The sequence below is a fragment of the Cajanus cajan genome, chromosome 2, assembly GCF_000230855.2.
Source record: "Cajanus cajan strain Asha chromosome 2, NIPB_CcT2T_4, whole genome shotgun sequence".
Classification (NCBI taxonomy): domain Eukaryota; kingdom Viridiplantae; phylum Streptophyta; class Magnoliopsida; order Fabales; family Fabaceae; genus Cajanus; species Cajanus cajan.
This window is the reverse complement of record NC_138518.1, coordinates 63,090,365-63,105,337: the sequence shown is the minus strand read 5'-3', so window position 1 is coordinate 63,105,337 and position 14,973 is coordinate 63,090,365. Positions and strand designations below refer to the sequence as shown.

The 14,973-nt window shown below is 32.8% G+C and overlaps 1 protein-coding gene across 1 annotated transcript; it reads right to left on the bottom strand.

The window, feature by feature from the left end:
- Positions 1–12,925: 12,925 nt before the first annotated feature.
- LOC109812029 (transcription factor MYB102) lies at positions 12,926–14,605 on the bottom strand. The gene is made up of 3 exons (XM_020375888.3): positions 14,397–14,605; positions 14,089–14,218; positions 12,926–13,975 (listed from the first exon to the last, which is right to left on the bottom strand). The coding sequence occupies exons 1-3, from the start codon at positions 14,527–14,529 to the stop codon at positions 13,147–13,149; spliced, it is 1,092 nt and encodes a 363-aa protein (XP_020231477.1). The 5' UTR covers positions 14,530–14,605; the 3' UTR covers positions 12,926–13,146.
- Positions 14,606–14,973: the final 368 nt, after the last annotated feature.

Sequence of the window (14,973 nt, the reverse complement as noted above, 5' to 3'; positions counted from 1 at the left end):
AGATAAAATGAAAATTGTAATTAATATATTTTAAAGTGACAAATAATTTATAATAAATTAAAACTATTAAAGTAACATTTTTCAGAAACAGATGAAGTAGTTAAGTAATTTCGCTATACAAATCCTTGTGTTTTCACTTCATAAAAAGTTTACCCTTTACCATATTGCTTATCTTTAAATTAGAGTTGGAATGAACCCATAACTTTGTCAACATAAAATGGGCATAGTTTAATAAATATGTAATTAAATATGCGTTTTTAATGTTTAATTGCTTACGACAAATTCTTGGACTACAAGGAACGTAAATTTAACCCATAGTTACAGTTAAATTGATGAGATTGTACTGATGTATGTTGCTATTGCGATTGATTATCAAACTTCAAAATCTTAAATTTAATAAAATAAATAATATTAAAAGAGATAATTTTAATGTAATGAAAGTTTTGAATAAAACTAATTTTCAATAAACTATATAAATATTTCTGTCATAGTAAAAAAAGAAAAAAGAAATAAATAATAAATCTTGGGTAACATCCCTAGTAGTGACCGAGTTCGTTGTCCAAATAATAATTTTGACTTCTGCTCGTTGTACATCATTTTTGTTTGGTGCATATCCTAATATATGATATATGATATATGATAAGGAAAGGATTGGTGCTACAGAGTGTAGGTAACAGGTGCACTTTGGCTAAAACTACAATTTTAGTTCCACGCAATCTTTAACTAATCAAAACAAGTTTATCGGTCAATCACATCATTAAACTAATTATTGGACTGATCGAACTTAATAACGTGGCTTTTCTCATCACTGCAGGATTACGACAAGAGTCGTTCCTGAAACCAATTTCAATTTCATGATCTAACCCCGCCGAAAGTTTGTGTTTTTTTCTGGAACAGTCACTCGTTTGTGGTGGATTGAAAATTAGAGTAAAACTTTGATATTTGAATATAGGGCACTTTCAATCATCGTCATATCTTAAAAATAGACATGAATGGATCTCTATATATTTATATACACCACCTATGCATCTTATTTAGTTGTTTGGCGAGTTTTTGTTGAGTGGCGATTTATACACCCATGTGACATAGATCTCATTAAACTTCCAATTACTATAGTGGGATTCATTGACCACGGAGGAGCTCCAATGTGCCCATACTAGCTTGCAGATTTGTCTGAAGTAATTCAACAGTTTCCCACTAAACAACACTCGTTCACTTAATTATACATGTACCCTTCTTTCTTTGTATAATCTGACTTTTGTACTAATGATGTCATCTTATCCACAGAGAGCACGTTTTAGTGCGTATTAGGTGCACTTTGTATTCGTGGAAACCTTTGACAATTCTAGTTAGGTGTTTGATCTATTTTGAGTTGGTTTCAACTTAGGGGGTGGGTTAAATCTTATATAAACCGCTAGAAGTCTTTCATTTCGGACTTTGGATCTATGCAAATTGAGTTAGAATTTAAAAGTAAATATTGTTGAATTTTTCTCGATGATGTGTAGTGGGGCATTGTATTATGTCAATTGAAGACATCAAACACACTTGTTAAATCATATAAATTGCGAGAATTAATACCGAATATCTTAGCCGCAATAAGCCTTTTATTTTGGACTTTGGATCTCATTGCAAATTAAGTTAGAGCTCAAAAGTATATATATTGTTGAAACTTTCTTGTTAGTGCATATATAGTGAGAGTCTGTCAACGATTTTAGTAAAATAAACTATTTTATTTTAATGAAAAGTAATACCTGCAATGTCATTGTTTGAAAAAAAATTATAAGACGACATTCGAAATAATTGAAAAGCAAAGAATCAAGCTTTCCCGCGGATGAATTACCCCATTTCTGACTTTCCACAAACGCACTCGAAAATAGAAAAAAAAAAATAATAATAATAATTGAGACACAAATTCAAATCCGTAAAAAGGTGTATTGACTCCAAAAGCTTAGGTTTTGGATTTTACACATATGTTAAAGTTCTAATGGACTGTTATCAAACTCTGATCAAGCTATGATGATAGTAGTATACATTAATAATTTGAAGTTCTTAAAACATTGGGTAGTTGCCTTACCCAACCCCATAACACCAAGCAAAACTTTTGCTTCTACATTAGCGACAAAAAACAAAGGACAAAGGTAATTCACTTTTTTTTGTATGTGAAAGCTGGATAGCAACCTTTATTCGTTTCAGAGTTGCAATAAATAAATATATAGAGAGAGACGCACACAATAATTAAGGCCCTAATGCCGCAAGAGAAAGTTTCCGACCAATCCAAAATTTTCTCTACGCATTGCACACTTTTCTCCACGTACCACTTGATCACAAAGAAGACAAAAGAACAGACAAAGAATCAAGATATATATCACATAATTACTAAATTAGTCTCTTAAATAAATTTCAATATTTTAAATAATTAGTCTTTATTATTAACTCGTGATAAAAAAAATATCTTTGGTTAACTTAAAAAAAGAAAAAGGAACAGATAAAGAAAACATGGGCAGATATTATTATAAGAGAAGGAAGTAATAAAGAGAGAAACTGAAATAAAGACACAAACCCACTTTTTTTACCTTAAAAAGCTGTGAAGCAGGTTTTTCTTTGGACGGTCGAGAAAGAAAGCGAGCGAGCGAGAGGATCGTAGAATTACACAAACGTTATTGTCTCTCTGATTCATCATTTCTGATGTGGTCGGCTGCTAGTCAACACAAGCAATGCCGTATTCTTACATCTAAAATTGTACTATATTTATAATTTAGATAAATTTTTATTGTTTTTAATTTCAAAAATAAAATAAAAAAAATTAATGAACCATCCATGTCTCGGGTATTAATGTAGAATAATTTTTCTAATATGCGGAAATGAATAATGTCCTTTGCTTTTAGGACAAGTTGAAAAATACAAATCTCATCTTTCAAGTTTCAATGATGAATAGGACGTACATAAACTTTGTCGACGCAAAAATGACGAACAGCTTACATGCACAAGAGAAGGGGATTGGTGACCTGCTGAATCGGTAACCCAAAATTGGGTAATTGGGGAATCTTCGAATCATATATGGGGATTTAATGCCAACCATATATGGTTATAGGTGGTTGAACATGTATGTTTGACCAAACACATATGTCGCACCTAACTTGGCTACCGCAAGGATCACTGAAACTGTGAGAAACCGTACGTTCATGATTCATGTTGTTGCATGTTCTCGGCCAGTTAATGATTGAGAAGTTTAATTGATCTAAAAAAAAAAAAAAAAAAAAGCAGCTTCGCATTTATTGAACCTACTACTAGTATTAAACAGTCGAGGAATATTATAGATATTTAAAGTGTATTTAATGTCTTAAGTTTTAGGCAAAAATACGTTCAGGAGGAATTTATTTTACTCATACTAGGCTGTTAAAAAAAGTATGTAATGGATAATTACCTTTTCAGTATACACTTTTTTTTCTTCCTGTTTTTCTCTCTTTTTTTGGTGCACTCCTGTTTAATCTCTAAGAAATACACTAGTAGAAAAATAATGAAATATAATAGAAAGTTATAAAAAGCTTAATAAAAGTGAAAAGGAAGAGAGATATCTCTTTTATATATTGATGTAGATACATGCAAATCAAAATTGTTTAGAATCTCACAAATTTATAAATATAGTTTTTTAAGAGAATATTTAATTATCAATATAGTTAAATACGAATATACTGATCACAATGTTAATAAACATCATTATATACCAAAAACAATGTAAAAAAAATGTCATTTAACAATTAATTGGCGGGTTGCTTTTAGCTAAATCGATTATTTCATTTCGAATTTTCAGTATGCAACAATATTAATTTAGAAGATTTCTTTTTTGTTATTTTAATTGTACTCAGTTTAAATAAGATTGTCTCTCATAAAAGATATTTGTAATTTCATTAAGAAAAAAGTTATCTTTGATGATTAAAAAATAGTAGGAAATATTTAATAAATAAAATTTTTATTATATTAAAATTTTTATCTTTGATGGTTAGAAATTTTTTGCATAGGTTTAATTTGGTGCAGACTAGTTCCCTCTAAGGTCCCTTGTTTTGCTTGGAGGGTGATGTTTGATAGAATACCTTCAAAAGTAAATCTTGCTAAAAGGAATGTTATCCTAAATTCTGCTGTTTGGTGTGGTGTACACATCAGTTGGAAACTGCTTCACATATTATGTTTGAGTGTTCTTTTGCTTACAATGTATGGATGCTTTGTTTGGAATGGTGTGATTTTTCTTCTGTTTTGCCAAATATATACACTGCTCATTTTGCACAATTTTTGGGGTTGCCCAATTGTAATCCAAACATGCATGAGATATAAGTGGTCTGTGATATGGTTGATTGTCCTCTAGAGCTTATGGCTAGCAAGGAATGCAATTGTTTTTTCCGACAACATTTACTCTACAACAGATATGCTTGAATTGATAAAACTACGCTCCTAAAAATGGTTGAAGGCTAAAGATCATAACTTTTATTATCAATTCTTTTCTTGGTCAACACAAACATGTGCATGTCTTAATTTTTTTTAAGTTGAGTTTGCTACCTATTGTGTTTGTTGTTTCGTGAAAGGGTGCCTGTTGTTTTGGTTATAATTTGCAAACTCTCGTTCCTTGTTTTGGCATCATAAGTATTTGGCTAGTGTCTTTTTAATTGCCATTATCTCCACGTCCATGTGCTATAGGTCTGCTACATCTAGTTTTCGTGTGTCACCATTATTGAAATCAAATGTTAGTTATTAGCTTTTGGAGTTTTAGTGAATTTCTTTGTAACTAGCTTAAATTTTCATACAAGGATATAGTTTGTTTTAGTTGTTTGTGTTTAGTGAATTGGTGATATATTATCAATGTACTCTATTATGTTTTAGTTTTGTATGGGTTGAAGTATCCTTTGTATAGTACTTATTTTTATTAATATTATGAACTTTTGCCTAGAAAAAAAAATTAATTTATGCCTATTGTCAAAACGAGAGTGTATCAATTGTACCGATTCATTTTTTATTAAATTAATTTTTTATTTTATTATAGTCAAACTTGAAACTTATTATACCAGCATGAGTAATCCAAGTAGAATTAGATTCAAATATAAAATTGGTAACTACTTTGTGTCTAAAAGACGATGACCAAAAACTTAAAACTTACTGTTATTAATTTGTTATCATTTTAGTAATACTTTTTTTACAATATACTATAACAAAATTGTCATACAGTGACACACACCCTATAATGACACTATATATGTCATTAAAATTTACTTTTACCCACATAATAATTATAATATATGTTTGATATATTATTAAAAAATGTAAGTATAAATTATAATGACACACAAAATATGTTGTTAAATCTCATTCAAAATTAACACTAAAGTTGTGTGTAACTATATGTCAAATAAACATATACTTACATATATTGTACCTATAATGACACTTTTTATATGTCATTACGTATAACATTTTTTATAGTGACAATTTCCATGATAAAGAAAAAATAAATAAAAAAGAGAATTTGACCAAGGAAAAATTATATATAATAAAGTTATAATATTAATATTATTTGTTTATTGTTTTAATAATTGTAATCAGTGAGATAAAAAAAATGGAAAGTACACGAACAAAAAAAAGTTAAGTTTGTCGTATATTAATATTGCACACTTTTTGGGGTTCGGATATTTTGAGTGAATGTGGTAAGAAGTTAGAATTTAGAAACGTGCGCAGCCAATTGTGGGTGTATCACAGAGAGACGTGTTCCAAGTTGCATATATATACACAAAAGGACATGAAAAAATGTTGCAAATTTAGAGATGAAGCGATCTGGTAGAACACGCAGACCGACCATAAACATGTTGCCACTACTTCTTGTTTGCTTTAGAAATGCTGTTTGTCATCTATGATAATGATAACTATTGAAGAAATGTATGCATGCAGCACATGCTAAACAGATAAACAAATGCTTAAACGTGCTTTTGAATAGATCATTTAAGGGTCATTCTAGAACGGGAAAGTATAACCTTTATCTCACAATGAAAGCAGTGGCCGATAGAGAGATTTTAAATAGTGGGGTTATATATATTAGTTTTTCTATTATATAATACATATTTTATTTCATATAATAAAATTAATACAAAAATCATAGTATTATTAAAATACATAATAAATAATTATATTTAAATACATATGAATCAAATTTTGAATTTATATTGAATAATTTGAATTGTAATGTAAAATTATTTTTATTATTGATAATTTAAATTATTATTGAAAATTAGCGATAAAAGAAAGCGGTATTTGGATATGCGATTAAAAAAATTCAAGTTTATATATAAAGATAAATAAAAAAATATAGTTTGTAGTGAAAAATTAAGATAAATTTTTTAACTTAACATAGGAATAGTACGTGAGCTACAATTATAAAACAACTAGAAAAAATACTTTATTTTTCCCTATATATATTTATTTTAAAAATACAAGAAGAAAATAATAAATATACCAAAAAAAGTGGAGAAGAGAAAAGACTTAAATACCATATTTGTATTACTATTAAGGGTAAATAATGGTTCAATAAAATGAGAGAATGAAACATAATTACCAATACAAAAATCTCCTTTATTAATAATATAAAATATAAATAAAAGAAGTATTTGATGTGTAATTAAAAAAGAGAAAAGAATAAGACCAAATGAATTTGTGAAGCCAATATTCTCATTACAATTTTTTTACAGTATTTCAAATTATAAAAATAATTTATAATTATATCATATATTATTATAAATAAATTCAAAACGTTAGTGAAGGCAATTGTCTCCACACTCCAATAAATAGATCCGTCCCTAGCTAAATGAAAGTTGACCTTATTGATCATCACAGGTTATAACCTGTTTTAAAGAATTACATATTTTTCTTATAAAATGAAAAATAACCTAAAAAATTTATTATTTTTTAATTTTAGATGAAAACATGCTAATTATTGTCGACAGACCTTGTTATGTATTATAGAAACTTAAATCTAAGTATTATTATTTCATTGAAAATAACTGCGTGTACATTTTCTTTTGCTAAATGAATGGTAAAAAAAAGAAGCAGGGGAAAAAAAAAAGACAAACGAATAAAACTAGTTCCTATAATGTCTGCATGGAGAGCCAAGGACATTGTAGATGGTACATTTTCCATTATCATTATATATAGCTTCATCATGGAGGAACCTATCTTAGCAAGGATATCTAGCAATGGTTACCATCTCGTAATTATGGGTGATTTGAAAGTTCCAATCACGATTCAACAATTATTACTTTATTAGACATTCAAACAAATAATGACATAGATATGAGTAAGAGGATCGGAACTTCTTGTTTGATAATGTGGATTGCTTGCATAGAGTCAACGTACATTTATGTGTGTCCTAAATCCCAGGCCAATGACGAGGCCCTAGTAGAAGTGCCCAAGTAGCCTATGAATTCAAAACTCTAGGCAACATCTTCATCCCTCATGAGGCCTCTAAAATCAGTTCTCCCAAGGTTTCCTAAGCCACTTCCAACTACATTTAGTATATACCATGACATTGTCATAACCAGGATGCCAATGAACTCGGTGTATTGAATTTATTGGGGGTGATTGTTTGATGTAGTTGTATAAAAACAAAGAAAGATGTTTCCAACCATTATTTATATGAGTTAATCACATATACACTGTTAGTATAAAGTATTTTTACATTGACAACCGATCATATATTTTAATAGTGTCATGTTATTTGCTTATTTAATAAAATAAAATAAAATAAAATAATTTAAAAGATATGATTGGTTGTCAGTGTAAAAAACTTTACACTAGTAATGTATGGATGATTAATTCTATCTATATTTGTTGTTGTTCGTTAAAAAGGACGGGATGGTTGCTAGCTAAAACTTTGCCATTACAAGATCTCCATGCCCACCAAATAACGACACAAAACACATGTGAGTTAAAGTTTTGAATGTCATTCTTAATCCAAGTATAGTTATCTAAAATATCATAGAAACGTGTTTGGGTAAAGTTAACAGCTTGCAATAGAGATCATGAGAAGCGACAATCCCTCACTATGTGGGGAAAGTTGCTTGTAATTTGAATGTTAAGATATCTATCTATATATATATATATATATATATATATATATATATATATATATATATATATATATATATATATATATATTAGGAGGTAGACATACTTCATTCAATAACTCGTGTTTTATATCAAATCTTAACGATCTAATTGTTAAATTTACAGTTCTTAATGCATAGATCAAATTTGTAAATTTTTAAAAAATTTTGAAAATCATTTGATACTTCATTTTATTAATTTAAATTGACGAATAATCATAAAAACATATTATCTATCACTTAATAGAGTTTCTTCAAAATAGATTAAATAAAAAAGGTCAAATGAGAGAGAGATATCGAGTGCAATCTCAAAAAAATACAAAAAATGTAAATATAATTTATTCTTTTTTTTTTATTTATAGAAGTTAAATGTAAAATTTCAATTGTATAATGAGAATATACCTTTATTAAATTCTCTATATATTTTGGTATAAATTTATAACTAAAATTAATTTAAATTATTTAATTGCATAAAATATGTGTATTAATATTTGTTTGGGTGCATAAAAACTGTTATTACCGATCTCAACTCGTCTCTTCACGTAAGTCGCAAAATGTTCTTACCGATCTCAACTCGTCTCTTCACGTAAGTCATCTTCCTTATAACGTCTGATCTTCTGTCTACGCGTTCCTCGGATGTACCTGCAAAAAGGACTCCGACGATCAAGTTAGTCTGTGTTCTACCTTCATTCATCTCTCTCTTATTACCTGTGATGTACGGTTACCTCATGTAACTGCTGTGTCGTCATCCGTGATAAGTTAATTGCGGTTAAGTTATTCACATACCAACGTGTCTGATGATCCCCTTAAGTCGAGGTGGGGAAGGTACCTTATACCGAGGTGCTGAGGTGGACAAGGTTCCTCATGCCGAGGTGGCCATCATTACTCTTTATAGTGACCGCGATATTATCATTATCTCGGCCCTGTATCCAGGATGGTACACAAGCCCCCCAAGCTCTAAACGATGTAAGAGTGCAAGAGATTAACAGTAAACCTAAGGTTGCAGAAGTAAAAGTAAGTGAAACGTTTGAGTTTTACAGCTGTAAATTAATAATAAGGAGGCGCGAAACGTTTGAGTTCTAACAGCTGTAAACTAATAATAAAGGGGTGTCGTTTCAAGGACATATTACAGTAGATATGAGAGCGTGTCATTAATGGCCATGACGCATATGAAACGACAGCTCCCTCGAGAAGCGGTATAGAAAATAAAGGAGAGTTTTGGGTGCCCAAGCGTCGTAATAATAATTATTTAAAGAAAGAGGCTCTATTGAAACATTACTTGTTGCCTCGAGTTTACGCCCCTTATTGAAGTGAGGTGTGAAGTTACAATGTTTGTGGGTGTTTACGCCATTCCAGGTATTTACCAAGATCTTTTGCTTTGAGTCTTCTTTTTTGTGTGTTGTGTTTTGCAATGGGTAAAAGTAGTGTGAGGAGTGCTAAAGGTAAAGATAAGGTGACTGAGGCGGAAGAAATCACGGTTCGAAAACGGGGAGGAAACAACCGTAAAGACTCTCACCCAAAGATACTAGTAACTGGTATGAATGGGTTAGAGGTGATGTTGGTCAATACTGTAGCAAATTTGAGGATGCGACAGGGGTAGGGATGTTAGAATGTAATTTGAGATTTTGTGTGCCTCCCATGTTAGGGCATGTCTTAATAGAGGCTTGTTTAGCCAAAGAACGTGTGTTCTTTGAGGGGTCAATGGTGACGCCTAGCGTGTATATGTATAACTGTGTATTCAAGGACTTAGGGGTGCTGATGCCTTTTACAACATTTGAGTGCGAATTTTTAAAGAAGGTCAACATAACACCGAGTCAATTACATCTAAATAGTTGGGGGTTTCTTCGTGCTTTTCAGGTGTTGTGTTCGGTGTTGGGAATAGAGATAAGTTTAGCTAAATTTATGCATTTTTATCAAGTGAAATTAGGAGAACCACCTTTTGGGTGGGTTTCATTGAGTGGAAGTTCAAAAGAAGGGGGATTATTCCAAATTAAGTATACTACTTGGTTGGCCAATGTTGTTATGGTTAAGAAATCTAATGGCAAATGGCATATGTGCGTTGATTATACAGATTTGAATAAAGCTTGCCCCAAAGATTCATACCCACTCCCCAGCATTGACAGGTTAGTTGATGGAGCCTCAGGATATGACATGCTCAGCTTTCTTGATGCATATTCAGGTTACAACCAAATTCTAATGTATCCCCCAGATGAGGACCATACAGCGTTTATCACTGAGCGTGCCAATTAGTGTTATCGAGTTATGCCTTTTGGACTCAAGAATGCAGGAGCAACTTACCAATGATTAATGGACAAGGTGTTCGCCAAGCAAATTGGATGTAACCTTGAGGTCTATGTTGATGATATGGTAATTAAAACCAAGTCACCTGCTGATCATGTTCAAGACATAGCGGAGATTTTTCAACAAGTCTGGCGCCACAATATGAGATTAAATTCCGAGAAGTGTGTTTTCGGCGTCCAAGGTGGAAAATTCTTGGGATTTATGATAACTTGCAGGGGAATCGAGGCGAATCCAATAAATGTCAAACTCTGATTAATATGCGCAGTCCACAAAATCACAAGGAGGTGCAAAGGTTGGCAGGTCGACTTGCCTCGTTATCTCGGTTTATTCCCAAAATGGCAGAGAAAGCCAAACCTATTTTCTCTCTACTCAAAAAGCCAAAAGATTTCCAGTGGGACGACCGATGTGAACGAGCCTTTGCCGATTTCAAGGAGTTCTTGTCTGCTCCACCCATCTTGTCTAAGCCACGCAACCAAGCTCAACTTTTATTATACCTTACTGTAGCTGATAATGCTCTTAGCGCAGCGCTTGTACAAGAGGATGGTAAAAAACAAATTCCCATTTATTTCATCAGTCGTGTTTTGCAGGATACCGAGAAAAGATATCAAACAATTGAGAAGCTGGCGTTGGCATTGGTGACCTCGGCTCGCCGACTTTGTCCTTATTTCCAGAGTCACCCAATTGTGGTCAAGACTGACTATCCCATCAAGCAAATACTCAGGAAGCTTGATCTAGCTAGTCGAATGACAGCTTGGTCAATTAAATTGTCTGAGTATGACATTAGATATGAAAGCCGAGGACCACTCAAGGCCCAATGTTCTTACCGATCTCAACTCGTCTCTTCACGTAAGTCGCCAAATGTTCTTACCGATCTCAACTCGTCTCTTCACGTAAGTCGTCTTCCTTATAACATCTGATCTTCTGTCTTCGCGTTCCTCGGATGTATCTGCAAAAAGGACTCTGACGATCAAGTTAGTCTGTGTTCTACCTTCATTCATCTCTCTCTTATTACCTGTGCTGTATGGTTACCTCATGTAACTGCTGTGTCGTTATCCGTGGTAAGTTAATTGTGGTTAAGTTATTCACATACCAACGTGTCTGATGATCCCCTTATGCCGAGGTGGGCAAGGTACCTTATACCGAGGTGCTGAGGTGGACAAGGTTCCTCATTCCAAGGTGGCCATCATTACTCTTTACAGTAACCGCGATATTATCATTATCTCAGCCCTGTATCCAGGATGGTACAAAAACTTAACAGTCTTATGGAGTATTGAACTCACATCGAACCAAATATGTAATTATTTGTGTCAACCAATCTAACATATTAATATCTAATTAATTGCGTTAACCAACTTAACAAGAATTTTTATATAATTCTAAAATATATTTACCTTGAAGTGAATAAGACTGTCCCGTTAGCCTAGCCAACAGGTTAACCGAAATTGTTCCTCCCTGTATTATTGAGCCCACGTGTCCCCACTGCTGACGCAATTAATATTATCCCATACAATCTAACCTTCCAGAAAAAAATAAAAATAAAAATAAAAACAGCACAAGATGCATGCCATGATTTTCAATGAAAAAGCAATCGTTGCTTGTGTGGTGGGCCCTACAAATAGCAGTGACGCCGCTGGCGCACGGCCACGTACGTACCCTAGTGTTTTGGTCAAAACCCGCCATTCAAAATCATATTTTATAGTACTTTATTCGTTGTCACTGCGTTAAAAGACAACAGGTGTCGTCGACACGTGTCCATTTCACGTGCTCCGGCGTTTATCTCCGGCCACCTCGCCGGCATTTTGGACTCACTGTCGGAATATCTCAAACCACAACTCTTGCCTCTCTCCTCAATCGTCATTGTTTCTAAAATGCACACTTCCTCTCTGTGTCCCCTACTACGTACACTCCTAAATTTTCTCTTCTCATCTTTTCTATTTTAATTTGCCAAATCTTTCTAATTCAAGATACTCCAAATCCAACTATACAAATAAAATAACTATAAAAAAAAGAAAAAAAAAGTGATCTTGAGAAGCATTCAGCCGACATAACAACGTGTATTTTTAAAACTTCTAATTGTGTGTATATAATGTAATATTAATTAAAAACATGTAGTATGAAAATTGTTTATCCTCCTGTCACTCAGTCATGGATAGTTATGAATGCTTACATCTTTTATTTTTATAAAATTGTTTTAAAAAACTATATTTGAGATTATTTTTAATTAATCGATAGTTTATTAAAATTGCGCTCTCTATGTATTTTTGTTTAATTATTAGGAAAATGCATTATTTACATAATTAAATAATAAATCGATTTGGCATTTCAACTTTATATATATGTTGATCTTTTGTCGAGCATAAGACTCATTGCTTGTGTTGAAGTGACTTACGTACGTAATTGTTTTGGATGAGGGCTTTGTTTATGTAATCCGATTAATATATGTTATAATAGATTGTTAATATTAGGAAGAAAACAGACACCCACAGTAACATAGCAATAATAGAAACTTTAAACAATAAATAATTACAAAAGGGATAAGCCCTTTTTACTTGCTTCCTAACACATGGAAAGCCTCGATGAAGAAAGTCAACTACCAATACTAATAAAAATTTAGAAAATGTTACAAGTATCAACACAGTCGATGCATTTGGTTGATCCAATTTTGTTCAATACGATTGTTTGATGATGTGAATACATTAATTAATAATTATATGAACTCATTCACACCTAACATATCTGGGATTTCAAATCTCAACAAATTGCTGCTGACATAGCTTTCTGTCTCGTCCTCAGTGCCACTGCACCCATTCGCATAAGTCGAGTTCGAGTTCAACGGTGTGGGACTCGACGAAGGCGTTGAGAGAACCGAAGGGAATGACATTGGAGGGTCCATAAGATTTGCATTATAATCAGAGGCGGGGTAATTGTAGCTTGGTAATTGAGGAACATAACTCTCTGTCTTTGTCACACTACTTAAATCAATTCCATTGCAATGCCAATCACTTATCTGAGACTGTTGTTGAAAGCCAGAGTCATGGAAAATTGAATGGTATGGGTTCATATTGGATTCAAGTTCAGCCAACTGTGATTGAGTGAAAGGCAACGAAACACAAGGGGGAATATTCATCGTGCTGCAAGCTGTTTCACATGCTTCTTGAGTCAAGTCCTGATTCTGTACCAAGTGTGGGATTTGGTTCTGAGTTTGTGGATCACAAAGCTGATTCTCTTCACCGTTTTGTGCACACATGTTGAGGTGTTCACCTTGGTGAGAGGAAAAGAGTGACGAGGCCAACTTTAGAAGCTGGGGGTTCACCAGTGTGTGTGTGCCAAATAGTCTTTGCATGTTCATTTGTGTGGAACTTGAACCATAGAAGGATGAACTTAGGATGGAAGAGAGGTCCAATAGATCAAGCCTTGGCCTATGTGTCACAGGATCAACTCCCATCCTTAGAAGCCTTTTTCTAATGTGTGTATTCCAGTAATTCTTGATTTCATTGTCTGTTCTTCCGGGCAAGCGAGAAGCAATAGCTGACCACCTACACAATCCATTAATAATATCAATTAACTATTAAGCTTCAAAACCCACTTTCATAAACAATAATAATATTTGACTCATGAAGTTTTGACCAAAAGCAACAAAGAGGCTTACTTGTTCCCAAGAATGCTATGTAGCTGTATTATAGCCTCCTCCTCTTCAAAACTGAACCGACCTCGCTTTATGTCTGGTCGGAGATAGTTTGTCCAACGAAGTCTGCAACTCTTTCCACACCTTTGCAACCCTACTCAATCAAAAAGGAAGCAAAAGCTAGCCATTCATTTTAGTTCAAATACAAGCAACAACAAAAGTTATTATTCCAAGATTTAACTTTGTGTGCATGCTAGCTACCTCAACTCTCACTACCATTGATGTTAATTTTTTGTGCTAAAATGAAGATGATTAAATTTATGACGTCATACCAGCATTCTTTGGGAGTATTCTCCAATTGCCGTAGCCATGTTTCTGAATGTAATCGATGAGTTTATGGTCTTCCTCTGGTGTCCAGGGTCCTTTCTTGAGGCCATTTTTGTCACAACAAGGTGATCTCCCCATGCTAGTTAGCGTGGATACGTGAGAAAATAAAGAAAGGGAGAGAAATGTGGTTATGATTAATTTGTATGAGACTCTGGGACGTACGTACTATAAATAGCAATTAAGGAGAAGCAGGGTAAGAAAAAGGTTAAGTCAATTGAATTTGGCGCCGGCCTCTCTTATCTCTTCTGCTACGTGTCCCTTCTTCATATCATCTAATAAATTTTCTTACGTGTTTCTCTATTTCTCTCTTTCTATCTTGCATTGCAAATTATACAACGTAGCGTGAATTAATTAATATTACCCAAGAAAATCAAATCTTTACTTTTCATCACAATTGAAGTTTGTTTGTACGTTGTGCGCTTCATATTTAACTTGGCATTTACTTTTAACGTTATCAGAGTCAAATTGTAACCATCGTTTTCCGGAGAATGTGACCCCAGGCCTTCTGGATTCATATTAGCT